The sequence below is a fragment of the Anomaloglossus baeobatrachus genome, chromosome 12 (assembly GCF_048569485.1).
Source record: "Anomaloglossus baeobatrachus isolate aAnoBae1 chromosome 12, aAnoBae1.hap1, whole genome shotgun sequence".
Taxonomy (NCBI): domain Eukaryota; kingdom Metazoa; phylum Chordata; class Amphibia; order Anura; family Aromobatidae; genus Anomaloglossus; species Anomaloglossus baeobatrachus.
In genome coordinates this window covers 125,111,837-125,139,664 of record NC_134364.1, presented here as the reverse complement: position 1 = coordinate 125,139,664, position 27,828 = coordinate 125,111,837, and the positions used below count along the sequence as shown (strand labels likewise).

The 27,828-nt window shown below is 48.2% G+C and overlaps 1 protein-coding gene across 1 annotated transcript; it reads right to left on the bottom strand.

Annotated features, from left to right (window-relative positions):
• Positions 1–44: 44 nt before the first annotated feature.
• Positions 45–27,024, bottom strand: LOC142258650 (nuclear receptor ROR-gamma-like). Its single transcript, XM_075331287.1, has 9 exons — positions 26,920–27,024; positions 19,341–19,482; positions 17,005–17,445; positions 14,468–14,589; positions 14,229–14,361; positions 14,017–14,124; positions 13,830–13,940; positions 2,280–2,389; positions 45–622 (listed from the first exon to the last, which is right to left on the bottom strand). Exons 2-9 carry the CDS (start codon positions 19,351–19,353, stop codon positions 476–478), a joined length of 1,185 nt encoding a protein of 394 aa, XP_075187402.1. The 5' UTR covers positions 19,354–19,482; positions 26,920–27,024; the 3' UTR covers positions 45–475.
• Positions 27,025–27,828: the final 804 nt, after the last annotated feature.

The following is a 27,828-nucleotide window of genomic DNA, read 5'->3' as shown; positions in this document are numbered from 1 at the left end:
AATTTATTTTTTTACAAAAAGATATAATAGAACATACAAATAGCTTATTGATGATCAGCCACATAAAACAAGCATAAAGACGCAATAATATAAACAGATATTACTACACTAATCTTAAAAAGGAAGAATATTGGTAATTCTGATTCTTCTTTTTAAGCTTTCTGCAGAGGGCTAATGGATCCCTTTTTTGTCAGGGACCCCATTTTTTTTTATTTAATGCTTAAAACAAGGTTATATTATAATGGCCTCAGATTCCAGGATTCAGTCATTGCCCAGCCTACGGGTGATTATCAGTCCAAATAAAACATGTCTATACTTAGTAGCTACATATAGAGTGAGACTACTTTGAGAATCCGTCATGTTCTTTAATTTTATTTCAGGATTGTTATTCCCCGGTATTCAGTGTTAATCCGGGACAAGAGGACATGGTGACGAGAGATGTAAGCTGTGAGCAATACGAGACATCCAGCGCTGATCATGCATTTTCAGTCTCTGAGATGAACAGCTCTTTATACAGAGGAGGGAATCTGTCCCACGCAATGGTCGGGTACATCTGCCTGAAGATGTTCAACTTTTCCAAGTGCAGCTGGCAAATGTTGGAGAGTTTCTCCTTTTCTGGAAGCTGAAAACACGGGAACAAAGAGAAAATACTTCAAAGGCATCCATACATGGAGACGACACATGAGGAAAGTATTCTTACTAGACTGCTACTGCTTGGAAATTAAGGTCATACAGGGTTGAAACTAATGCATCTGCTGGGCAATAAATACTCTTTCACTGAAGTATATATTGCAATAGTGTGAAGATTATATAGAGCCGCGATCGCATGAAGAGGAGATGTGTGAGGATTATATAGAGCCGCGATCATATGAAGAAGAGACGTGTGAGGATTATATAGAGCCGTGATCACATGAAGAAGAGACGTGTGAGAATTATATAGAGCCGCGATCACATGAAGAAGAGACGTGTGAGGATTATATAGAGCCGCGATCACATGAAGAAGAGACGTGTGAGGATTATATAGAGCCGCTATCACATGAAGAAGAGACGTGAGGATTATATAGAGCCACGATCACATGAAGAAGAGACGTGTGAGGATTATATAGAGCCGCGATCACATGAAGAAGAGACGTGTGAGAATTATATAGAGCCGCGATCACATGAAGAAGAGACGTGTGAGGATTATATAGAGCCGCGATCACATGAAGAAGAGACGTGTGAGAATTATATAGAGCCGCGATCACATGAAGAGACGTGTAAGGATTATATAGAGCCGTGATCACATGAAGAAGAGACGTGTGAGGATTATATAGAGCCGTGATCACATGAAGAAGAGACGTGTGAGGATTACATAGAGCCGCGATCACATGAAGAAGAGACGTGTGAGGATTATATAGAGCCGCGATCACATGAAGAAGAGACGTGTGAGGATTATATAGAGCCGCGATCACATGAAGAAGAGACGTGTGAGGATTATATAGAGCCGCGATCACATGAAGAAGAGACGTGTGAGGATTATATAGAGCCGTGATCACATGAAGTAGAGACGTGTGAGGATTATATAGAGTCGCGATCACATGAAGAGACATGTGAGGAATATATAGAGCCGCGATCACATGAAGAAGAGACGTGTGAGGATTATATAGAGCCACGATCACATGAAGAAGAGATGTGTGAGGATTATATAGAGCCGCGATCACATGAAGAAGAGACGTGTGAGGATTATATAGAGCCGCGATCACATGAAGAGACGTGTGAGGATTATATAGAGCCGCGATCACATGAAGAACAGACGTGTGAGGATTATATAGAGCCGCGATCACATGAAGAAGAGACGTGTGAGGATTATATAGAGCCGCGATCACATGAAGAGACGTGTGAGGATTATATAGAGCCGCGATCACATGAAGAGACGTGTGAGGATTATATAGAGCCGCGATCACATGAAGAAGAGACGTGTGAGGATTATATAGAGCCGCGATCACATGAAGAAGGGACGTGTGAGGATTATATAGAGCCGCGATCACATGAAGAAGAGACGTGTGAGGATTATATAGAGCTGCGATCACATGAAGAGACGTGTGAGGATTATATAGAGCCGCGATCACATGAAGAAGAGATGTGTGAGGATTATATAGAGCTGCGATCACATGAAGAGACGTGTGAGGATTATATAGAGCCACGATCACATGAAGAAGAGACATTATAATTTTGTAGGTTTTTTCGTAGCTTTTTGAGGCAATCAATGTAATACTTATTGAAATGTTGAATTGTCTAACCTTCATTAAAATGAATTCACGGTGTGTCCTCCGAAGTAGGTGTCTGAAAGCAAAGAGTATCTTCCTGTACAGAGTATCCACCTTGTGTTTCTCCTGTAGCCAGGGGTAGTCTAAGGAAAGTCAGATTATTATGGTTATATACAAATCCGCACAGAAATACTGTATGTACGTAAAAACAATACCTGCTTTAATATTCTTGATTATACATCTGGAAAATCTAAAATGAGCAATTGAAGCAAGTAGCATTGATGTGACTGGAGGGATGTAGTTGGCAATATCGCAATTCACTGATCACTTTTAAAAGGGATAGAATAGGATGTGTAGAACATAAAAATCAGTTTAGAATACTCACATAAATGGTCGCTGCGGTGCAGACTGGTCGGATGGGTGGCTCCGTTCTCCGGTACCGGCGCCTCCTCTTTCGGCCATCTTTGTCTTCTTTCTTCTGAAGCCTGGGTACATGACGCGTCCTACATCATCCACAATAGCCAGTATTTAGGTCCCGCTCATGCTCACTACAATACTTTGATCTGCCCTGCTCAGGGCAGATCAAAGTGCACCTGCCACAGGACCTCAATGCTGGCAAGTGTGTATGACGTAGGATGCGTCATGCACCGCGGCTTCATAAGAAGGAGGACAAAGATGGCCAAAAGTGGAGGCGCCGGTACCGGAGAACGGGGACACCAATTCGACAGGTCTGCACCGCACCACCCCTTAAGTGAGTATTATAAAGTGAATTTTACGTCCTACACAGCGGCCTGGGCTCTTATATACAGGATGTTAGAATGCCGTATAAAGAGCCCACTGGAGGTGGCCGCAGCTTATAGTCACCAAATCTGGTGACAGGTTCCTTTTAATCAAGGACCGCTAGAGTAAGATGTGCCTAATTCATTATAAGGCACACACCACTTCATGTATAAGGCACTTCTTACAATTGGCATGCGCTTCCGCCAGAAATATTACACAAGCACAGTCCTGGCAATAAGATTGATGAATTTGGAAGAAATGTTCTATCACGCCCAAATTCGATTTGACTTTGCCCACTTTGGTGATGCTGGTGTGATGCCCCTGGACTATCAGGTCGTCACAGGGTACTGCACAAACTGCCCTTCTGTGCAGTATTTCAAGTCCCTCTTGGTACTGGGACCCTATCATACAGTGCTGCCTCCAACAGCAAATCAAATCCTAGATACACCCTGCACCACACCCACCAGGCACACCAGTGGACAGCTTGAGTGTAATAGAGTCGCCCATCTGGGGGGTAAGGGAGGGGAGGTGAGGAGTGTAGTCAGTGTGTAGTGTAGAGAGAGTAGAGTGAATTGAGTGAGAGGAGGTTGGGAGCGGTGGCTCCTACATAAGCTGTCTAGGTTGCAGACGGTGGTCTGGACCTAGAGGAGTCGGACCCACAGTCGCAGGGGATTGTGGCAAGGTGCCTGGACCTGTCGAGGAGGACAGCCGGCAGCCTAGCACTGTCACTGGTTCAGAACCGAAGGCACGGCGGGGTACACGGACCCTAGGTCAGGGAGTAGCTTCAGGCAACCCGACAATTCACCTGAGGAGAACGGAGCCTTTATGATCTGTTCCCACTCGCTCCAGAATCGGGGCATTAGCTCAACGAGGGGGATAGGACTTTCCAATCCAAAATGGTCCAGAAAATCCCAAGCGTGAGCTCCTGAGAGCAAGCTCCCACACTTAACCACAGTGGGGAGCAGGACCCATCAAGTTTCAGACTACTGGGCCACCACGTTGAAGTTAAACTTAGTGCCAGGAGGCAGGTCACGGATCACCAGGCAACAACTTAGGGGACGGGACCCGGACGAGCTCTCCTCAGCGGCAGCGACACCCAGAGAATTGGTTTACCCGGTTGTCGGTGTCTGCTTATTGACTGAGTGACTATCTGAGTGATCCCTGCACCCCATGGCACCCCCAACACCGAGTCCCGGGGCATCCCCTACCTGTGGAGGGCTACGATACCTGGCTGCCCCACTTCATCACCCCGTGTACTCCCAATGGCAGCGGCGGTGCTCCCAAATTACCGTACACCAAGAGTGGCGTCATGAACTATACCAATTCCCCTGTAAATACTCCCCCTTCATTTGAGTTGCCGCACAACCCCGGGTCCGGAGACCCTCGAGCCACAGCGAACCCGGATCCAAGCAGCTTGGCTGCTTCCACGGGGGCGGTACAATGGCATTAAAGACACCAAAAGTTACAAAATTTAGCAACATTTCAAGTATTTTTAATGTCAAAATTTTGGTGTAATCATCTTGATGAAATAGGCTCTCAGTATTTTACATATTCTGCCATATTTGTTTCCTGGACGTTTTTGATGGATGCCTTGCAGTATTCACCTGCAGGTTTTCATGTTGAAAAAAAATGCATGTATGGTAACTTAGGCTGCGTGCCCACGATCAGTGTTAGGCTACATGCGCACGCTGCAGATTTTTGTGCTCACAAACTACAACCAAAACTGCACGTTGCCTGGAAATGTAAAAAAACCGCTGGTAATTGTAGGTGCGTTTTTGTCAACATGCGTTTTTTATGCATTTTTGTGACAAATGTTGACAAAAACGCTAGAAGAATGAACATGCTGCATCTATTTTGTCACAAAGTTTTGACAAAAAACGCTGACAAATAAACTGCAATGTGCGCAGCAAATTGGACTTCTCATAGACTTTGCTGGGAAGTCAAATGTCAGAAAGTTATGACAACAAAACTGCACCAAAAACGCGTCAAAAAATGCAGCGTGCGCATGTAGCCTTAGGGTATGTTCGCATGTTGTATATTTTCATGCGTTTACGTTGCGCTCTGCACTGCAGCGTAAATGCATGCGTTCTGCGTCCCCAGCAAAGTCTATGTAACTTGTGCAAATTCCATGCTCACGTTGCGTTTTTGAACGTAGCGATTTTCATGCTGAAATTTGTTGCCGAATCGCTGCGTTCTAAGAAGCAACATGTCACTTCTTTTGTGCGCTTTGGATGCTGCTCCCACTCTGTCTATGGAAGAGAAAGCATCCAGAACGCATGAAATCTGCAGCAATTCGGCAGTCACAATACATGCGTTTTGAAATGCACATGCACTGCCAAATCGCTGCAGAATTTTCTGCATGACAATACGCAAAGTGCGCACATAGCCTTGGCAACGTTTTGAATGCAGCGTGTTTCAATGGCATTCAAAACGCTGTGTTGTACAGTACAAGCAAAGTGGATGGGATTCGGGATTTCTAGAAATCCCATGCCCACTGTGTGTGTGTAGCCCCCAGCAAAAACTGTCCTGCGATGCTTTCCGAGCCACAAGCATGTCAATCCTTTGCTGCGGAGTCGTAAGCGTTCTCCGTATTGAGAACACAGTGATAGACTGCAACCCCCCGAACCCTTGACGCATCTATAAGGGATAAGCAGGTTACCATGTTAAACACCCCCCGTACCCTATTTACTTAAATAAAGACGATAACCACGACTTTATTGCAGGAATGGCTACAGCTTTATTTAAACCGTATAGCTGTATACCAAACTCGTGGCTCAAACATGCCACCCATTGTTAACCATTACCTTATACATATATACCCCCTTATAACCAAAAACCACCGATAGATCCATCCGAGAGGGAAACCATCATTCTTAACCCCCCGGCCGTAACCTCCAACCGGCCCAGAGGATCACCTCGGCCGTGACCAACCAGCCCGAGGTGAGGGGTAATAACGTTCCATCGTAAATTACCCCCACCCAGAACCTGCAGGACCTCCGCCCACAAGTTCCCATCCAATCCGAAGCCACTCCCCTTGAGCGACTTCGTACCAACAAACCGACTGTCGGTACTCCCAACCTCTCAGACGGACCTATCACCCCGCCACAGACCGGCCAAGTGACACCTTACTTGGCCCGGGCCCTCCACACCCCCAGCGCTTGCTCCAGACCATCCCTCAACCCCAACATCCACAAATCTAAACCCACATCCGTGAGATGGACCCCATCTCGCCTTAGATACTGTTCAGTGGACTCCTCCAGTTCTCTATGCCGAACCACCAAACCACCATTCCGCGCCACAAACTTGCCTATCGCCCGGTTTAATTTGCTCCGAGCCCTGTTAATACGGTCCACAGACCTACCAAAACGCCACTGCGTCCGAGCTAGGATATCCGACCAAACAATAACAATGCCCGGGAACGCCCTCCACAAATGTAACAGATCCAGCTTTATGTCCCTTTTTAGTTCTCTCGCCGACCTCACTCCCAAATCATTCCCTCCAACATGTAAAATCAACACATCCGGGTCACGATCCATGCGGCTATAATAAGCCACCTCGGGGCGCACTCTACCCCAGGTCATGCCCCGAATTCCAAGCCACTTTACTCGGGCTTCCGTCACCGCCACTCTGAGCTGCCGACCGTCGCGACGAACGTCCACCCGCAACGCTCCCCAATACACATAGGAGTGCCCCAGGATCCACACAAGACATGGACCTATAAAATACAAAAAACCACGAATAAAAACAGCAACCGAACAAGAAAAACATTGCATACCAGAATCAAAACGCCAACAAGAACTCCCCCACCTACGAACCATCACCTGACCAGGTGAGGCCTAATGTACAAGCGAAACCTGGAAGACTCCCACCTCCCAATCCGCCGGATCCAATCCTCACTCAAACCCCACCTGGCGGCTTCCGTTGCCGCCCCAATCTGGAAGGAGTGAGACCCGTACTCACTTGGCTCCTCCCCCACCCGTGCTAAAGCCATCTTCAGCACCGCAATGAATTGGTAACGCGATAAAGCAGATCCATCCATATGCCGAAGGAAAACGCCGGGGTAACCACGGCGCACCCTTAAAAACTCTGAAACCTGTACCACCGGGCATAACTGGTGCCCCGGTAATGCAAACAACACTACTAAGCGCCCCCGGCCCCTCTGATCCGTCTTTGAAAAACGAAGCCGACATTTCACCCTGTCCTCCCCCAGCAGTACATCCTCCAACAGCAAACCACCCATCGCTTGCTTAGTCGGGCTGACCAATTCACCAATGCGAAAGGCCCCAAAAAACGCCAATACAAAAGCTACCGAAAACAACACCCGCTCATAAGGGGACGAACACAACTCCCTTAAACACCCCACTAAACGAACCAACAATGGCAATGACACCGGCCGCCTCATGTCACGCGACTGGGCCCCTTTATGAAAACCCTTCATTGCCTGTCGCACCAGAAAATCCTTAGTCGCATCCCGAACCCCCTGCATCTGAAACAAGAAAGCCAACGCCGCCAACTTGTAACCAATCACCGAAACGGACCGACCTGCTGAAAAGTCCCCACTAATCAACGTCAGGACCCACAACACTCGGCCCCTATAACCCGGCTCCATGAAGTCCCCACTTTCCAACTCTGCCCATTCCTTCCAAACCATCTGATATCGGCACCAAGTAGCCTCGGCCACCGATCTCCTAATTCCTTCAAATGCTATACCGATGCCAGGTCCCACAGCCATTCCGGGCAGGGTTCTCCATCCGCGTCCGCTCCCGGCACCAGCCTCCTGAACCTGCAAAACTGAAACCGTGATAGCACGTCAGCCACCTCGTTTTGAACCCCGGGCACATGTCGAGCAACCACGCAAATGTTTAACTCCAAGCAACGCAACACCAGATGCCTTAAATACCCCACAACCGGTGGGGATTTCGCCGACAGCGCATTGATGGAATGCACCACCGCCATGTTGTCACAATGCATGCAAACCCTTCTTCCGGAAAAAGCGGGGCCCACAACTCCACCGCCACAATAATGGGAAACAGTTCCAGCAGCGCCAAATTCTTTACCAAACCTTTTTCCACCCAAAGCCGTGGCCACTTTCCCACACACCAGTGCGTCTGAAAAATTGCTCCAAAACCTGTCGCACCAGCCGCATCAGTATACAATTCCAGCTGGCTATTGGACAATGCCTCGCTCATCCAAAGGGTCCGACCGTTATACCGGTCCAAGAACTCCTCCCAAACCAACAAATCCCCCTTCATCACCTTGGTCACTCTGACAAAGTGATTTGGAGCTTTCACCCCCGCGGTTGCGCTCGCCAGTCTCCTATTAAATATCCGCCCCATCGGCATAATGCGACAAGCGAAATTCAATTTCCCGAGCACTGACTGCAAATCCCGCAGCCGCACCTTCTTAGCCCAAGACAAAAACCGCATTGACGCCTTCAAATCCAGAAGCTTCCCCTCCGGCAACCGGCATTCCATCGCCAGTGTATCAATTTCGATACCTAAGAAACACAGAGCTGTCACCGGCCCTTCCGTTTTTTCTTTCGGCAACGGAATACCAAGGCTCCGCGCGATCCGCTCTAACGTGAATAACAACAAGGAGCAAACCGAAGAGCCCGCCGGACCAACGCAAAAGAAATCATCCAAATAGTGAATCACTGAATGGACTCCTGCCACATCCTTGACTACCCATTCCACAAAAGTACTGAATGCCTCAAAATAAGCACACGAAATGGAGCAGCCCATCGGCAGGCAGCGATCCACATACAGTTAGGTCCAGAAATATTTGGACAGTGACACAATTTTCGCGAGTTGGGCTCTGCATGCCACCACATTGGATTTGAAATTAAACCTCTACAACAGAATTCAAGTGCAGATTGTAACGTTTAATTTGAAGGTTTGAACAAAAATATCTGATAGAAATTGTAGGAATTGTACACATTTCTTTACAAACACTCCACATTTTAGGAGGTCAAAAGTAATTGGACAAATAAACCAAACCCAAACAAAATATTTTTATTTTCAATATTTTGTTGCGAATCCTTTGGAGGCAATCACTGCCTTAAGTCTGGAACCCATGGACATCACCAAACGCTGGGTTTCCTCCTTCTTAATGCTTTGCCAGGCCTTTACAGCCGCAGCCTTCAGGTCTTGCTTGTTTGTGGGTCTTTCCGTCTTAAGTCTGGATTTGAGCAAGTGAAATGCATGCTCAATTGGGTTAAGATCTGATGATTCACTTGGCCATTGCAGAATGTTCAACTTTTTTGCACTCATGAACTCCTGGGTAGCTTTGGCTGTATGCTTGGGGTCATTGTCCATCTGTACTATGAAGCGCCGTCCGATCAACTTTGCGGCATTTGGCTGAATCTGGGCTGAAAGTATATCCCGGTACACTTCAGAATTCATCCGGCTACTCTTGTCTGCTGTTATGTCATCAATAAACACAAGTGACCCAGTGCCATTGAAAGCCATGCATGCCCATGCCATCACGTTGCCTCCACCATGTTTTACAGAGGATGTGGTGTGCCTTGGATCATGTGCCGTTCCCTTTCTTCTCCAAACATTTTTCTTCCCATCATTCTGGTACAGGTTGATCTTGGTCTCATCTGTCCATAGAATACTTTTCCAGAACTGAGCTGGCTTCATGAGGTGTTTTTCAGCAAATTTAACTCTGGCCTGTCTATTTTTGGAATTGATGAATGGTTTGCATCTAGATGTGAACCCTTTGTATTTACTTTCATGGAGTCTTCTCTTTACTGTTGACTTAGAGACAGATACACCTACTTCACTGAGAGTGTTCTGGACTTCAGTTGATGTTGTGAACGGGTTCTTCTTCACCAAAGAAAGTATGCGGCGATCATCCACCACTGTTGTCATCCGTGGACGCCCAGGCCTTTTTGAGTTCCCAAGCTCACCAGTCAATTCCTTTTTTCTCAGAATGTACCCGACTGTTGATTTTGCTACTCCAAGCATGTCTGCTATCTCTCTGATGGATTTTTTCTTTTTTTTCAGCCTTAGGATGTTCTGCTTCACCTCAATTGAGAGTTCCTTAGACCGCATGTTGTCTGGTCACAGCAACAGCTTCCAAATGCAAAACCACACACCTGTAATCAACCCCAGACCTTTTAACTACTTCATTGATTACAGGTTAACGAGGGAGACGCCTTCAGAGTTAATTGCAGCCCTTAGAGTCCCTTGTCCAATTACTTTTGGTCCCTTGAAAAAGAGGAGGCTATGCATTACAGAGCTATGATTCCTAAACCCTTTCTCCGATTTGGATGTGAAAACTCTCATATTGCAGCTGGGATTGTGCACTTTCAGCCCATATTATATATATAATTGTATTTCTGAACATGTTTTTGTAAACAGCTAAAATAACAAAACTTGTTTCACTGTCCAAATATTTCTGGCCCTGACTGTAGTAATCCCCATCCCACATACACCCTAAGAGATGAAGGCTCTCTGGATGCACCGGGAGTAAACGAAAAGCTGCTTCTACATCCACCTTTGCCATCAGGGCCCCCCGCCCTGCAACCCTTACCAACTCCAAGGCCTTATCGAACGATACATAACATACCGCCGACAACTCTGGTGATATCCCATCATTCACCGACAGTCCCGCCGGATAAGATAAATGATGAATGAGCTGAAATTTGTTCGGCTCCTTCTTAGGTACCACCCCAAGGGGGGAAATCCTTAAGTTGGAGAATGGCGGGTCCTGGAATGGGCCAGCCATCCTCCCCAACTCCACCTCTTTTTGCAGCTTTTCCTTCACCACCTCCGGATGTTCTTTTGCAGACCTCAAATTCCCCGGGCGAAACACCGGCGCCTCAGATTCAAACAGAATCCGAAAACCCTCAGTAAAACCACTCGCCAACAACTCTGCCGCCCGAACATCCGGGTATCTATTTAAATAGGGAAGCATCGCCTCTACCCTCACTGGCGTCTTCCCTTTTTCCAGACCCCTCCCCCACCTTTCCTTTACCTTTCCTAAAGCACCTGGCCAAGGAGTGGGAACCTCCACATCCGGAACACTCATGTTTGAACCGACATGAGGCCCCGAACTTACACTGTCCCTCATTATATTGCCAACAAGCCCCCTTTTTTTGCACAGCCGGGGACCTGCCGCTTGCAACCGGGTTCCCGGCACCCCCTCGAAAGGGCTGAGCCGGAGCCGTCATTAACCGCATCCACAAGGAAATATCCTTGTGACCCCACCGGACACCAGGCCGCAGAGCCTTCCATTGCCGGAACTGCTCGTCATATCTTAACCACCCTAAACCACCGTACACCCTATACGCCTCCCCTATCACGTCCATGTATCCAAATAGGGCGGAACAATGCTCCGGCTCCTTTTCCCCGATCACGCTGGCTAAGATCGCAAAGGCCTGTAGCCAGTTAGTAAACGACCTCGGGATCAACCTATACCGTCGTTTTTCTTCGTCCTCTATCTCCTTTTTTGAATCACCAGGCTTCACTTTATCCAAATTAAACTTCTTCAAGGGAAACAGGGAAAAAATTTCCACATACTCCCCTTTCCATATCTTTTCCCTCACCTCTTTTCTCAAATGGACCCCTAACGGACTTTCAAAACACACATAAATTTCACTCCATGCCCTATCATCCAACCACACAACCTCATCCTCTTTGTTTCCTTTTCCGTCTCCTTACCCGCACCCACTTCAGCCGCCCCGCCGACCGCCTGTCCTGCACCTACCGTCGAGGTAGTGTCCCACGCCGCATCCTCGCGCACCGGCGCCTCTGTCTGCACCACCTCCGAGGGGCCCACCCACGCCCCCACCGGAGTCCCAGGCCCACTCCGACTCACCCACTCCGCAGACAACCCCTGCAACACCCCCAAAAGCTGCCCCCAAAACTCCGGGCCCGGTAAACCTGACTGTCCGACCGCACCCGCCCCCTGCGTAACACTTCCCGCGGAGGAACCCCCGCCCCCGCCCGCACTACCCACAGCATTAAACATTTTTGTCGTCCGCTCACCAGGCTGCCGTTGAACCGATGTCGGAACAGCTGTACCACGATCTTCCTGCTGCCGCTCCGTCCGACCCACCGCTGCCATCGACCCTTCTTCCTCTCCGGAGTCTGAACTGCCGCCACAGGCCACAGGGGGGACCAGCGAGGGGACAGCCCGCACCTGGCGGCCGTCGACCCCCATGGTCACCGCACCCCGCTCCTCCGGGCGTCTCCTGCTGGACCTCATTCTTTTGGCGCGACGTGGCGCCTTACCGCCGTCCATCCCTGCCGGTCTCCTGTGTAACTGCTGCGCCGCTGCTGCGTCCTCCCCGCTCAGTGGGCTCCCTCCCTGCCGACTGCAGGAAAGCCGTCCTGCTCCTGACACACGCTGGGAACCCCCCCCCAGCACGATCATCGCCGGAGGGGACCGTAATCCGGGACCGCAGCAGGCCCTCCGGGCCACCGTACTCCTCCCCCGCTTATCTCTGGCTGCCGCCGCACTCCACATCTGCTGCCCGTCCTGAGTTGCTCCCCTGCTGCCTGCAGGGAGTCTCCACCGCTGATCCAGGACGCTGGGCTCCACCCCCGGCCCGCACATCACCGGGGGCTGCCGCTACTCTGGTCCGGGGCCTGGCAGGCCGCGGACCGGAAGTAGGCCTCGCCGAAGCTCCGCCCACCTCCGACCCGCGGCATCTCCGGCGAGGATTCCTCCCGGCGGCCGGCAGCTCCACAGCAGCAGATGCGGGGCTCCCTTGCCCCGGAGGGTCCCCGAAGGGGCTCCTTGATCTCCTGCTCCCCCTCCCGCTGGGGGAGTAGCGCTCCGGCGGCCGCGCCCGCCGAGCACGTAGGATAGGCCCGGGTGCAGGAGCAGCAGGCATCACTGCTCCAGCACCGCAGACCGCCGCCAGCTGCTCCCGCAGCACGTCCACACCCAGGACCTCTGATGCCCCACGCACCAAGTCCATCAAAGCGGCCAGGTCAGCCATCGCAGGGGGATGCAGCACGGACGTCCTGGGGCACAAAGTTCACGGCGACAAAAGGGAGGTAACATTTCCTACACCCCCTTTTATACCTCCTACTACCCCCCACCCCCTCCTTGCTCTCCTCCAATCCCCCCTCCAGTACCATCCACCAATCCTATGCCCCCATATACCTCCTCATACTAACCAAACCCTTAACTCCTTACTGCCCTGCACCCTCCCGATCGTCATGGGCCTGTTCACCCCTATGGGGCTCTCTGCCCTTCTGATCATGGGCACGAGCAGCTGCGGTCTCCTGCATTCTCCTGTGGAGGAGACTCGCGGACCCGCAGGTCAGGACGAGCCGCGTTCAGGACGCAGCGGGTCCTGATCCTTGGCACGTACCCTTATACTTTTTTTTTCAGCACGGTGTTAGATTATTGAAGATTGGTAACATGACAAATTATTTAACTATGCAATCCAAGAAAATTAAAGGGCGGTCGCATTATTACATACATACAAAAGTAAATGGAATATGTGTACCACATTTGTTACTTTCATAAACATTTATGACATTTTATGCATTGAATAATTAAAAAATATAGAATCCAATAATGTCACTTGTAAGCCTGTTTCCCCATTGGCAGCTCTAAATATTGTACCTATTGGGTTCTACTATCAGTCTCCTTCCCCTTCTGGCAGCCATAAATATATGACCTATTAAGTTCTACTATCAGTCTCCTTCCCCTTCTAGCAGCCATAAATATAGTACCCATGATGATGTATATGCATATACATCTATCACATGATAATTTTGATCTAATAAATTTCAGGGAGCACAGCTTAGCAGCAGGGCTATTGGTAATTTTATAACTTACTGGGATCGAGCAGGGTTATGGCGCTGAAGAAGGCCATTTCGTGTTCAGAGAGGTTGAGCGCACAGAGTGACTGGCAGAGATCAAACATAGAACTGATGAGGTCCGTGCATCCTGAAAAAGAGAATCCTAGTGTCAGTGTTTCGCCTTTTATCTGATGGGATGATGAGGGTCATACAAATTGTTTCACCTAAAGAATGGAAGAGCTCCAGCTGCGCATATTTCCCCTCAAAAAATACGGTATTATTGAAATAGTTAAAGGCCCGACTCATTCTTATTAACAGCAGCTCCATTGCACCTACAGATAGGAAAGTCGTAGTTATTCGGGTTTTGTGGTCTTGGGATTGAGGTCTTGACTACAGAAACTAATGCTCATCCCCTGTACGGGGAGACCTCTGATACCTGCTTTCAGAAGCACAATCTGATCGTTCGGATTCAAGTCCATAAAGCCACTGAGTCGCTTTGCGAATTCCACAATATACTGAATGGCATCTGTGATGTGAGAGACACAACGCTCCCACAGCTGGTCCATGGGCTACAGAGAAAGAACACGATATGTCCATAAGTAAGTGATGGATGCTGCAGTGATAATAATATGCTATAAATCACCATTTACGCCATGCAATGGAGAAGCTGCTTACCTTTTGCTGGAAGTTCTGCATTTCTTCAGGTGAGAATGTTTCCCATCTCAATATTTGGAGGTTCTCCTGGCGAAACTGGCAAGTTTCTTGGTGTGCAAAGACCACGTTCTGCATAAGCAGGTCTGAAGTTTTAAAATAACATAAAAAGCAAATATGAATGAAGATTGTACATATCTAAAGTACACGATGACTTGTTTTTTCATCGAGATTGTACCTACTCACCAAGCTCAGTGGCTGATATCATGATTGTACCTACTCACCTGTAGCGCCCCTGAACCACCCAGGGCACTACCAGGTACTGCATCCTCACCAGGATGCAGGCCTACCCCCAGGGACCTGGAACACCAGTGCCAGTGACATCAGCACACACACCAAACTCCCAGTTTCCACTCCACACCAGGGGTAATTGGCTAGTCACACACAAGAGGGATGGCCACCTAGAGGGCGGAGCCAGTCCAGGGGACTAGACAGCCTGGTGGGAGGGGACATCGAGTAGTCAGCAGTAGTGAGTGGAAGTGTAGAGATGTGCCTAGAGCTGGGTCGTGTAATGGTGACCCGGGGGCACAGGAAAGTGGTCGTTAGGGCAGGTACACCCGAGTACCGCTGGGACCAGAGCACCGACGGGGCACAGGGCCCTAGATCAGGCAACAGCTTCATGTGGCCTGGTAAATACCTGCACAGTGAGAGGACCTTCACGGACCTCACTGACCCACAAATCCGGGGGCATCAGCAGTAAAGATCAGATCAGGGATCGGGAACACAGACCGGCCCTACAGGGTCCACACTGTCCGCCGTACGGACAAGGAGACTGCCAAAAGACAGTCAGAGACCCCAAACCTGCTCCAAGCTATGGGGACCCAACCACACTGAGGGTGGCGGGGACAGAGCAACCGAGTCATCAACTGGCACTGGAACTACAGGGACCTGAACCAGCCATCCAAGGGCCCATCTGTGAGTAAAGACTATTAAATTATAAACAACGGTGTGGCCTCCGTTCTTTGGCGAAAGTCTCCACCATACATCTCCCAGGCTCAGCCCTACCTGCGGAGGGCCTACCACCACAGCTGCCATTACCACCAGCCCTGGGGATAACCAACTCAGCGGCGGTGGTTCCACTATCCTAACCGCAACCCACAGGTGGCATCACACCAATGACTTTAATCTCCGCTGTAAATACTCCCCATTAAAAAAACGTCTTCAGGGTCACGGAACCGGGCAACGACCAACAAACACCCGTGACACAGCATCCCCGTAAATATACTGCCCGTGTCCAAGTACCCCATAGCCATGGGCGACAAACACCAAGCTCAGTGGCTGATATCATGACTGTACCTACTCACCAAGCTCAGTGGCTGATATCATGATTGTGTCGCGCCCAGGGATATGAGGTACTCGGTCCCGGGCAGTGTATATCTTGGGGATGTCACATTGGTGGCCGTTGCCCGGTTCCGTGCCCTGGGCCCTTTTTTTAAAAGGGGTATATTTACAGGGGATTAGGTTAGTGTTCATACGTGATGCCACTTGCTGTGTTGCGGCTATGTGGATGGAGCCGCCGCTGCACAATGTTCCCTACTGGGGCTGGTGTTAATGGCACCCTAGATGTTAGACCCTCCGCAAGCAGGGCTGGGCCTCAGAGGGTAGGTGTAATGACGGGTGTCGGAAGAAGGTAGTCCACACAAAGGGTTTAGTGCATCTGGTTTACTCACTTTCTGGTGGTAACTGGTTACCCGAGGCCGGATGATTTCACCTTCGGGTCCCCTTTGTCCCAGTGCCCGTGTTGTAATCTGGTGCCTTCTCCCCTTGTACCTGTCTCTGGTTAGTGGTTCCCTGTGGTGTAGAGCAACTGGGGGTCCCTGTCCGGTGGTGTTTCTTTCCACTGCTGTTCGTATAACGGTAGTGTGAACCCTTTGGGGATGGAGTCTCTGGTCCTGTCCTTGACTCTCTCTTTGCTACTGAGTCTTGGATTTTTAGGATCAGCGAGGTCCTTGATGGTCCCCTCGCTGTGCAGGTGTTAACAGGCCTGCCTGGAGCTTTATGCCTGTCCTAGGGTCCTGTACCCCGTTGGTGCGTAGTTCCGGGAGTACTCCACCTTACTCCACTGGCAACTACTTTCCTGGGCACCAGGTTACTGTCAACTCTGTGTCAGTGCGTCTCCTCACGTCCACTTTCATTCCTCGACTTCCATTACTCCTCTGACTGATTGTCCACTGTCCGCCCCTCCCACCTGGTCAACTAGTGGACTGGACTGGCTCCACCTCTAGGCGACCATCCATTGGTCCAACCCTAGCCTTGCACCATTGCATGGGGGATTGTTGGGGAAAACTGGGATTACCTGGAGCTTTTGTGTTTGACTGGCACTGGTTTTCTGGGACCCTAGGGGGTAGGCCCTGCATCCTTGTGGGGATGCAGAACCTTGTAGCACCCTGATGGCTTCAAGGGCGCTACAATTGTACCTACTCACCAAGCTCAGTGGTTGATATCATGATTGTACCTACTTACCAATCTCAGTGGCTGATATCATGATTGTACCTACTCACCAAGTTCAGTGGCTGATATCATGAACTCTGGAGGCAGAAAACTGCTGAAATTTCGGCTGCAATATGGTTCCAGATTGTAGAGTATATTTGGTCTTCTATTCTCAAAATTAGGCTGGTAATCTCGGAGATTGCTTTTCCTACTTGTAGCTTCGGTTTGTTTCCTTTCTGGGGTGTAAGGCACAAGAGGATCCCTCTGCACTTGCATCCTAGGCAGAGAACAGTTACGCGAGGGACAGGAGGAGTCCCATCTACTGTGACCTATCCACGCAGATGGTTGGATGGGGTGAGGCAGCTCAGGAGTTGTAGTGGATGGTTGTTCGGCCTGGGTGTCAGTAATTTGAAGGTCTTCAGCGATCTCTGTTCTTTGCGCCTTTAGAAGTTTCTGCACCTCTGCTTGTAATATCGCCCTCTGCTTTTTAGACATCCGTCCAAACTTGACAGCTGAAAAATTAAAATGAGAATGATTGCAATAGGTGACATGCTTACAGGAGGTAATACTCCCTCTGCCAATATCATCGAGGTGTGCACCGCTCAGACCAGCGGCACTGTGATGCTGATCTGAACTGTCAGTCTGTCAGGCAGAGGAGCAATCTGCTCTTGAAGAAAGAAGATTAATCCCTTTAAATTTGATGTAGCTCTTTTGTTTGTTTGCTTTGTGGAGTGTGAGTTCTTATTGAGGACTTCTAACTAATGTATGGAGTTTTACAAGTGTGAGAATACAAAATATTTTTCTATGTGCTTTTCTATAACTAAGCTTTTTCTTCTACATAAGTAACAAGAGATTGTAAGCATGTCTAGGCCAAGGTCATCAGCTGAAGACTGATACAAAGGAACAGAATGCAGATGTTGATAAGACTGGCTATCCGCGCAAATCTAAATTTATGGCTGAGGTGCTACGTGCCAAAAACTCTGCAAGATATGGTGTTGAAACACAGGAGAGGCTGGAGGGGAAGTCCCAAAAAATGGAAAAAAGTTACATGTTTTCTGCATATGCTTTAATATAGCCAATGGCATACATAGGAATTTTACTAAAAGATTAACCCATTACTGTTCTATAAAAATGGCTTGTAAAAATAAAGCAGATCACATGGGCACCTTCACTGAGAAGGAGTTCATACCAGATGTTATCTGTGTGGTCTGGTTTTCTACGCCAGCTCTCAGCGACCTTCAATTTGAGATTACAGCAGACATTCACTGTTAAGAAGGAGATTTCCTGAAACCTATGGAATTTCATATGGTATATTGGAAGAAGTGTGCAAATTAGCTTTTCTCTAGAATTAATGGTTTCCTGTGCTACTTATAGGTCAGTGTTCAGTCCACATAAAAACCTGAAAACATGACCAAACGCAGCCATCTCTAGACAGCTGTTGTCTTCTATCTGGATTTTGCATTTTTATCTTTGCAATTAATAGAGTATAGTAATATACTATATGATACAAGTGGTCACAAGGAGCGGTCATACAGTTTATACCATGGTGCTGACCTGTGCTACCTCTCAGACCACTGTTCTTATCTGTCTGCCAGTCGTCAGCACCCTTTACCCCTGGGCACATCTTGTGGTCATGCACCTTCAGCCGCATGTGGTTACACTATACAGTTTCATGCTTCGTATTAATTCCTGAGCCACCCACACAATATTTAGAGTCACGAAGACCTTTTTCAAAAACTTAAAAGGGTTTTATGAGCTCAGGGTTAATTTCCTCTCAACATGTTACATAGGTTGAAAAAAGCCCCCGGTCCATCTTGATCACTTTCTTCCACCAATTATATATTTTGTCACTAAGTCACTTATAACCAACAATGTTGTGTGTACTGAGGAAATCATCCAGCCCTGATATAAAAGCTGTTATAATGTCTGCCATTACTACCTCTTGTGGTCGGCATTCCACAGTCTGACTGCTCTAACTGTAAAGAACCCTTTCCTATTTAGCTGCCTTTCTTCCACTCGCAGTGTGTCCCCTGGTCCTTAGTATTGTCTTTGGAAGGAATAAGTCATGTGCCAGTCCTTTATATTGACCACACATGTATTTATACATATAAATGAGATCCCCTCTGAGACATCTTTTTTCTAGGCTTGTAGAGATTTCCAAATTCAGTAGGATTCAGCTGAATGGAATTTTTGCAGATGAATACAGCATATAAAGCTTTCTGCAGAAAAATCCGCTGTAAAAATACAACATGTGAAAATGCCCGAAAAAGAATGCATTTTTTTTTGTTTTCCTTTAAACACCGCCACTATTTTTTGTATATTTCCACATTTAGTCAAGCGATAGGGTACTCCGTTGCCTGTTGCGCAGAGGAGGCTAGAGGTCATTATGTAGCTGTAGGGTTCTTACCGTCTCGAGACATGCCCAGGGATAGACACTTTTGGAGTCGGCAGTGCTGGCATCGGTTCCTACTGGAGCGGTCAATTAGACAGCTTTGCTGCTGGCTGCATGAGTAAATCGGCTTCCCCTGCTGACTCCTGCGGAAAAAGCCCTACCAAATAGAAGAAGCAATACATTGATCAGTCCTTACAGAAGATTATAAATATTCATATGAAAATGGTAAAATTCACACTAAGGATTTAACAGTGCAGTGTGAAAATCACCAAAATTAATTTAATCATTTAGTTAAATTGTCTGTTCAGGGAGGAAGGAGACGAACTCTAGCGCCACCTATTGGAGGTAGCAATTCTAAGGCTATGTGCGCACGTTGCGTACAAGCCCTGCAGAAATTTCTGCAGCGATCTGAAGAGCACATGTGGGCTTTAGATCGCTGCAGAAATGTCCGTAGTGAGCGCCGATTCCATGCGCTCTGCCTGCAGCTCCTGCCATAGACCGAGCAGGAGCTGCCGGCAAAGCGCAGGAAAGAAGTGACATGTCACTTCTTTTTGCGCAGCGCTTCGGCAGTAGCCGAAGCGCTGCGCTCTTAAACGCCATGTGCGCACGGCCCCTGCACAGTCTCCATAGACTGTGCAGGGGACGCAGGACGCATGCAGTTACGCTGCGCTACAAAGCGCAGCGTAACTGCATGTTTTTACGCGACGTGCGCACATAGCCTAAAAGTCAAAAGTGGCCCTTTATAATGAGCCATTTCATATGACCTAGGATTTATGCCAGATCAGAACCTCAATTTTCAGACACAGTGTTTCGGGATGATTGTCCCTTGTCAATGCAAAGTATGAGATCTGATCTGGCTTATGAGAGGCTATAGTGGGGTCTAAGGGGAATACTTTTCTCCTTGCGGAGACCTAACATCAATCTCGCTATCAGTGGTGAGGAGTCTTATAGCTGCAACACCGAAACACCGTGTTTGCAAATTGAGGTTCTGATCTGGAATAAATCCTAGGTCATGTGAAAAGGCTTGCCACTTTTGACTGTTAGGATTGCTATTTCCAATAGATGGCACCAGAGGTCGTCTCCTTCCTCCCTGAACAATTTGAATATATCCCAGAGGAGCATTGCAGCTTAAAGAAATACCTTCTCCCATCTGGTCACCTTGTGCTCCTTCTAATCTGCAGATGATGAACCAGAAGGATTTTGTTCTGGTACACACAATGAACTATAAAATGAAGGCAGAATATTTGGGCAGACTGTTTGTAAATTTGATTAGATTTTTCTTTGTAATAATATACAAGCTGGTGTTAGAGGAGAGCAGTTTTTCTATTTCATTTTTTTTTTAAAATCACCCGATGAAGCCTAGTGTTGTTGAAACGTGCGTCGTGGTCTCTCAGCGCCCTGTAACCTTCTTTTATTTTACTACTCTCTTCAGTGTATCATGTCTCAAAGTACATACTATATATAGGCTTAATTGCCTTTAGTTGTCTACTTTGTGACACATGGGGTTCTTTATTCTTAGGACTTTTCTATGATTATGGCTTTCTCCTGACCAAATTTATCATTATTTACTATCATTGTGATTTCTGAGTGTATTTTTACTATATTATTTAATATACTATTTGGACTGTTCCATGATAGATAGTGCTACTTGATACTGCACCTTAAGTTTTTGTCAATCTTGCTGAAGATGTGCAAATAAGGATAAGGCCGTGTTCAAACAAGTCTGTTTTGTTTCAGCAAAAAAACAAAAATAAATTCCATGTGATGGTCTAGTTTTATAATTTTTGTTTATTATATGGGTGTCTATTTTTTCACTCTGCATCTGAAAAAGTGTGAAGGTTTCCCCAGCCAGGATCTCTCCCAAAAGCTGACAGCATGCAATCACTGACCTCTAATTAAGCCCTAAAGGGTGCTTTAAACGCTGCGACATCGCTAACGATATATCGTCCGGGTCACTGTGTTTGTGACGCACATCCGGCGTCGTTAGCGACATCGCAGCGTGTGACACCTAGGAGCGACGATCAACGATCGCAAAAACTTCAAAAATCGTTGATCGTTGACACGTCGCTCCTTTTCATAATATCGTTGGTGGTGCACGCCGCTGGTTGTTCGTCGTTCCTGCAGCACCGCACATCGCTATGTGTGACACCACAGGAATGACGAACATCTCCTTACCTGCGTCCACCGGCAATGAGGAAGGAAGGAGGTGGGCGGGATATTCCGCCTGCTCATCTCCGCCCCTCCGCTTCTATTGGACGGCTGCCATGTGACGTCGCTGTGACGCCGCACAAACCGCCCCCTTAGAAAGGAGGCGGTTCGCCGGCCACAGCGACGTCGCAGGGAAGGTAAGTCCGTGTGACGGGTGTAAGCGATGTTGTGCGCCACGGGCAGCGATTTGCTCGGGACGCACAACTGACAGGGGCGGGTATGCTCGCTAGCGATATCGATAGCGACATCGCAGCGTGTAAAGTACCCTTAAGGCTATATGGGCACACTGCAGTTTTAACTGCACCCAAACTGCAACCAAAACTGCACCTTGTCCCAGAGAGCCTGGAAATGTTAAAAAAATGCTTGGAATGATAATGCATTTTTGGTGCGTTTTTTGTGCACATTTTAGGTGCATTTGTTAAATTTGATGCGTTTTTTTTGTGGAAAAATGATGGGTGGACCGGACTATAAAGGTCGATCCCCGCAGATTCAAAAGGCACCCGAGGGGGTGGGACACTCGGGGAAATAAAAATAAAATAAAGTAAAACTAAAGAAAAAATAATAAAGCTATTGCAATTTACTTACCGAGTCACCTGCGCGGCTGTACACTGCTCCTGCAGTTGATCATTCTTCTTCCAGGGCCGCTCATTAGGGCAATCGAGAAGAGCTAGGTAAAGTGCTGGGGATGTCGCCTCTAATGCGACAATCCTTGGCGGCTAAAGACTGATATTTTTAGGCTGGGGGGCCCCTAATAACGTGGGTCTCCCCAGCCTGAGAATACCAGCCTCCAGCTGTCTGGCTTTATCTTGGATGGTTATCAAAATTGTGGGGACCACACGCCGTTGTTTTTTATTTATTTATTTTTACTGTACGCTATAGACCCGTAGACCAGGTCTGTGATTTGAAGCGTCAGACAGGCTGTCCCACAGGCTGGGGGCGCTATCTGACTGCAACCAATCACAGACACCGGTGGGCGGGGGAAAGCAGTGAATACAGTTAGGTCCAGAAATATTTGGACAGTGACACAATTTTCGCGAGTTGGGCTCTGCATGCCACCACATTGGATTTGAAATGAAACCTCTACAACAGAATTCAAGTGCAGATTGTAACGTTTAATTTGAAGGTTTGAACAAAAATATCTGATAGAAATTGTAGGAATTGTACACATTTCTTTACAAACACTCCACATTTTAGGAGGTCAAAAGTAATTGGACAAATAAACCAAACCCAAACAAAATATTTTTATTTTCAATATTTTGTTGCGAATCCTTTGGAGGCAATCACTGCCTTAAGTCTGGAACCCATGGACATCACCAAACGCTGGGTTTCCTCCTTCTTAATGCTTTTCCAGGCCTTTACAGCCGCAGCCTTCAGGTCTTGCTTGTTTGTGGGTCTTTCCGTCTTAAGTCTGGATTTGAGCAAGTGAAATGCATGCTCAATTGGGTTAAGATCTGGTGATTGACTTGGCCATTGCAGAATGTTCCACTTTTTTGCACTCATGAACTCCTGGGTAGCTTTGGCTGTATGCTTGTGGTCATTGTCCATCTGTACTATGAAGCGCCGTCCCATCAACTTTGCGGCATTTGGCTGAATCTGGGCTGAAAGTATATCCCGGTACACTTCAGAATTCATCCGGCTACTCTTGTCTGCTGTTATGTCATCAATAAACACAAGTGACCCAGTGCCATTGAAAGCCATGCATGCCCATGCCATCACGTTGCCTCCACCATGTTTACAGAGGATGTGGTGTGCCTTGGATCATGTGCCGTTCCCTTTCTTCTCCAAACTTCTTTCTTCCCATCATTCTGGTACAGGTTGATGTTTGTCTCATCTGTCCATAGAATACTTTTTCCAGAACTGAGCTGGCTTCATGAGGTGTTTTTCAGCAAATTTAACTCTGGCCTGTCTATTTTTGGACAGTCAATTCCTTTTTTCTCAGAATGTACCCGACTGTTGATTTTGCTACTCCAAGCATGTCTGCTATCTCTCTGATGTATTTTTTCTTTTTTTTCAGCCTCAGGATGTTCTGCTTCACCTCAATTGAGAGTTCCTTAGACCGCATGTTGTCTGGTCACAGCAACAGCTTCCAAATGCAAAACCACACACCTGTAATCAACCCCAGACCTTTTAACTACTTCATTGATTACAGGTTAACGAGGGAGACGCCTTCAGAGTTAATTGCAGCCCTTAGAGTCCCTTGTCCAATTACTTTTGGTCCCTTGAAAAAGAGGAGGCTATGCATTACAGAGCTATGATTCCTAAACCCTTTCTCCGATTTGGATGTGAAAACTCTCATATTGCAGCTGGGAGTGTGCACTTTCAGCCCATATTATATATATAATTGTATTTCTGAACATGTTTTTGTAAACAGCTAAAATAACAAAACTTGTGTCACTTTCCAAATATTTCTGGCCCTGACTGTATGTATGAGCCTAATGAAAGAAGAATGAGAGGCCGCGGGAGCAGTGTAAAAGCCGCACCGGTGATGAGTGACAATGAAGTGCTTGCTTCTACCCTCTTTGCGGCGGATTCTGGTCCCCATAGATTATATGGGAATTGGCATCTGGCCATATACCGGGGACCCCAAGTCTGCGGACGGTTGACCTGCGAATACTCCTATCTCTAGTGAGAAACGCAGGGGAAAAACGCAAGAAGAATAAGCATGCTACATTTTTTTGTCAGACGTTTGTGACAAATAAACTGCAGACAAAAAAACTGCAACGTGTGCACAGCAAATCTGTATTCATTCCAAATAGTGTGTGTAATGCAAGTCAATGGGGAAAACTCGCAATGTAACTGTACCGCCTCGCGGCCTTGGCTGCGGCCGCCGAGCCGCTCGGATCTGTGCTCGTGTACTGCGGGTGGTGGCTCGTGCCTCTCACGGACCCGGGGGTCACGTCGCTCTGCAAGGGGGGTTGGCGCTACGCGTGGGGGATGCGGGTATTTGGTTTTGGAATGATAGTTCGTGACGCCACTCACGGGTTGTCGTGATCGTGGACACCACCGCTGCGGTGAAGGTATGGGGACTCCCGGGAGCAGTGTAGTGGCGCAGCTAGGTGTTGACCCCTCTGTGGTTAGGGGATGTTGGTCTCAGGGCCCGGTTGCGGGAGCCGGGGTACAGGGCGCGGTGTTGCGGTGCAGCGCGGTGCGGTGCCTGTTGGCACTGGTGTACCCACTGAGATACAAGACACGGGAGTCGCTGGTAAACCAAATGGATTGATGAACGGGGCCCGCAGCCGGCTGCAGCTCTTCTTGTTAAGTTGGCAGTGTTCGCCTTTCTCCTGCACCTGTGTGTGAATCTTGACTCCTGTGCCTGGGCACCGGTAGTCCGCTCCCCGGCGTATAAGTGTCGTAGGATCCCGTTTGCCCGCAGACGCTGGCCCTTTGCATCTCTTGCCTTTGGCGGTGGCACTTATCCGGAATGGTTGGGCTGTTGCCTTCAATCGGGACTTAGGTGGGAATGAACCCCTGAGGCCCAGACCGCAATCAGTTAATTTGACTATGGTGGTGGCTTATAGCCTAGTTCAGGGTCTGAGTACCCTGCCTGGTGCTTCGGTTTCCAGTTGGCACCCCGGTTCGGTTCCGGCGAGCCACTACCCTGCCCGGTCCCTTACGGTTCCACTGGTCGTATTCCCGGTCTCCTGCAGGTGGCCACTACCGTCTGCCTCCTTGCCAATGGTGACTGGGCTCCATCCCAGCCACCGGAGTAGTCTTTGGCAGGCCTGAGCACAGGTCTGCTTCTGTACACAACCTCCCTCAACTCCCTTGAACTTGACTATTTCAGAGCCAGACTACCACTCTCTGTTTTCCCACCTCCAGGCCTGTGACCTCCTTGGTGGGTGGAGCCAACCACCTGGCTCCACCCCCCTGGTGTGGACATCAAACCTGGAGGGTGGTGACAAGGTTTTTATGTTTGACTGCTGTTACCTAGCTGGAAGGGGTGTGACGTCGTGTGTGTGACTCCCTGGGACAACCTGGATAGTCCAGGGCGTCACATAACGAGTAACCCGAATGCCATACTATTCGCTACTTGCACGAACAGTGTGGAATTAGGGTTATTCGTTACATTGCGAGTATTTCCCATTGATTTGCATTACACACACTATTCGGAATGAATATGTAGCGCCCCTGAACCCCAAAGGGTGCTACACGGTTCTGCATCCCCACCAGGATGCAGGGCCTAGCCCCTCAGGGACCCAGAACCTTAGTGCCGGTAACACCAAAAACCCAGGTAATCCCAGTTTTCCCCAACAATCCCCCCAGACAATGGTATCTAGCTAGGGTGGGACCACGGATGGCCGCCTAGAGGTGGAGCCACTCCAGTCCACTAGTTGACCAGGTGGGAGGGGCAGGCTGTGGAGAGTAGTCGAGAACACAGGAAGTCAGTAGTCAGTTGAGTAGTGACTGTAGAGGTGTAAAGGTTGAAGTGAAGTGACTCTCTGACTCAGGTTAACGGTGACCTGGTACACAGGAGAGGTGGTTGCCGGTGGAGTACGGTGGAGTACTCCCGGAACTACGCACTGACGGGGTACAGGACTCTAGGACAGGAAAGAGCTTCAAGCCGACCTGTTAACACCTGCACAGCAATGGGGACCATCAAGGACTTTGCTGACCCTAAAGAATTCGAAGACTCAGTAGCAAAGGGAGAACCGGGGACAGGACCAGAGACTCGATGCCCCACAGGGTTCACGCTACTGTTAGGCGGACAGAAGTGGACAAACCACAGACCGGGGACCCCCAGTGTTCCATACCACGGGGACCCACTTACCAGAGAGAGGTGCAGGGGAAGAAGGTACCAGAGAACCAGACTGGCACTGAGACGAAGGGGACCTTTGAGGTGAAACCAGCCGGCCTCGGGCAACCAGTTAACATCTAAAGTGAGTAAACCAGTTGCACTGAATACCTGTCTGGACTCCTTCTTCCGATGCCCACCACACCATACACCCTCTGGGGGAAAACCCTACTTGCGGAGGGACTACCATACTAGCTGCCAACACCATCAGCCCCAGTAGAGACATTCTGCAGCGGTGGCTCCCTACACTTAGCCGCAACACCGCAAGTGGCGTAACGTATAGGCTTTATTCACCAATCCCCTGTAAATATTCACATTACGGAACCGGGTAACGGCCACCACCGTGACATTCCCAATAGAGACACTGCCCAGGACCGAGTACCTCATATCCATGGGTGCTACAAATACGCGAGTATTAGACAGTACTCGTTATGAGTATAGCAAATCCGAGTATTTCAAAACTCACTCATCATTACTTACAAAGCCTCAGCCGTGACACGTGTCAGGTTTGTACAGATCTCCACTTTTTAGCCTTCATTTACATAACAGGATTCCTCCTATTTTCGACCTCCACGATGTTTCCCGGGATCTTACCTTGCATCCTTCACATGTTATTACTCCATAGTGGATCCCAGATGACTTATCCCCACAAATCTTGCATGGAATGACTTCAATTTGGGCTACAAAAAAAACCAGAAGACATATTTACATGTTGTTGTTTCCACCAGCTCTGCCAAAAAAACACTTCTAGCGGCGCCTCCCACAGTCTCAGAAGCTTTCATTCATATCTACCTCATGATCTCCGCTGAGTAGGCACTTTTTTAACCTATGGAAATTACCTTTATTTTACCTGGGGTGGAAAGTGTTAACATTGAAAGTGTCAACTTTAAAAAAAAAAAAACCAAAAACCTATGATGAGAAATACAAGATTGAAGTATTAGCCAAGCAAACCCCTTCCCTCTTGCTTCAAAACCTCAGACATCCGGATATGTCTTACTCATCCTCACCAGTCTTGAGGGCTGAAACAATATTTGCATAGACTGGTTTTCTACTAATTGATCCCTTGGCTAATTTTTTAAATAGTAATAATAATAAATGACGTCTACATAACAATTATTTCTCACCAGCAATCGAGATTCACTGCTGAAGGTTTCAGGTTTGTGCTGGCACTTCCATTACTCATGATAATGACACGAAGCTGGAACCACCTTGAGGTATCTTTTTGCTGCCATCTCCTTGTGCTTTGTCACAGTATCTACGAGGGGCTGCTGATAAATCTTTGGCTTTACCCAGAAAGAAACGAGCTAGGATGATGAAACTTTATTCCACACACTCTCCACTGATGACAACACACTTCTTACATCGGTATTCCAAGTTCTGTAAGTCTAGCAAAAAGAAGGATTTTTGTTGTGCTTCAAACAGGCTTCCGTAGCAGCCATGGCATCAGAAATGGTGGAAAATTTCATACCCTTGAGGTGTTTCCTCAGGTTTGGAAACAGATGA

Excerpts from the sequence above, each read along its gene's own strand:
- LOC142258650 (XM_075331287.1), bottom strand. Across the intron at positions 13,941-14,016 it reads GGAGCTCTTCCATTCTTTAG|GATGCACGGACCTCATCAGT; the intron begins GTGAAACAATTT and ends TCTCTTTTTCAG. Across the intron at positions 623-2,279 it reads GTGAATTCATTTTAATGAAG|CTTCCAGAAAAGGAGAAACT; the intron begins GTTAGACAATTC and ends CCGTGTTTTCAG.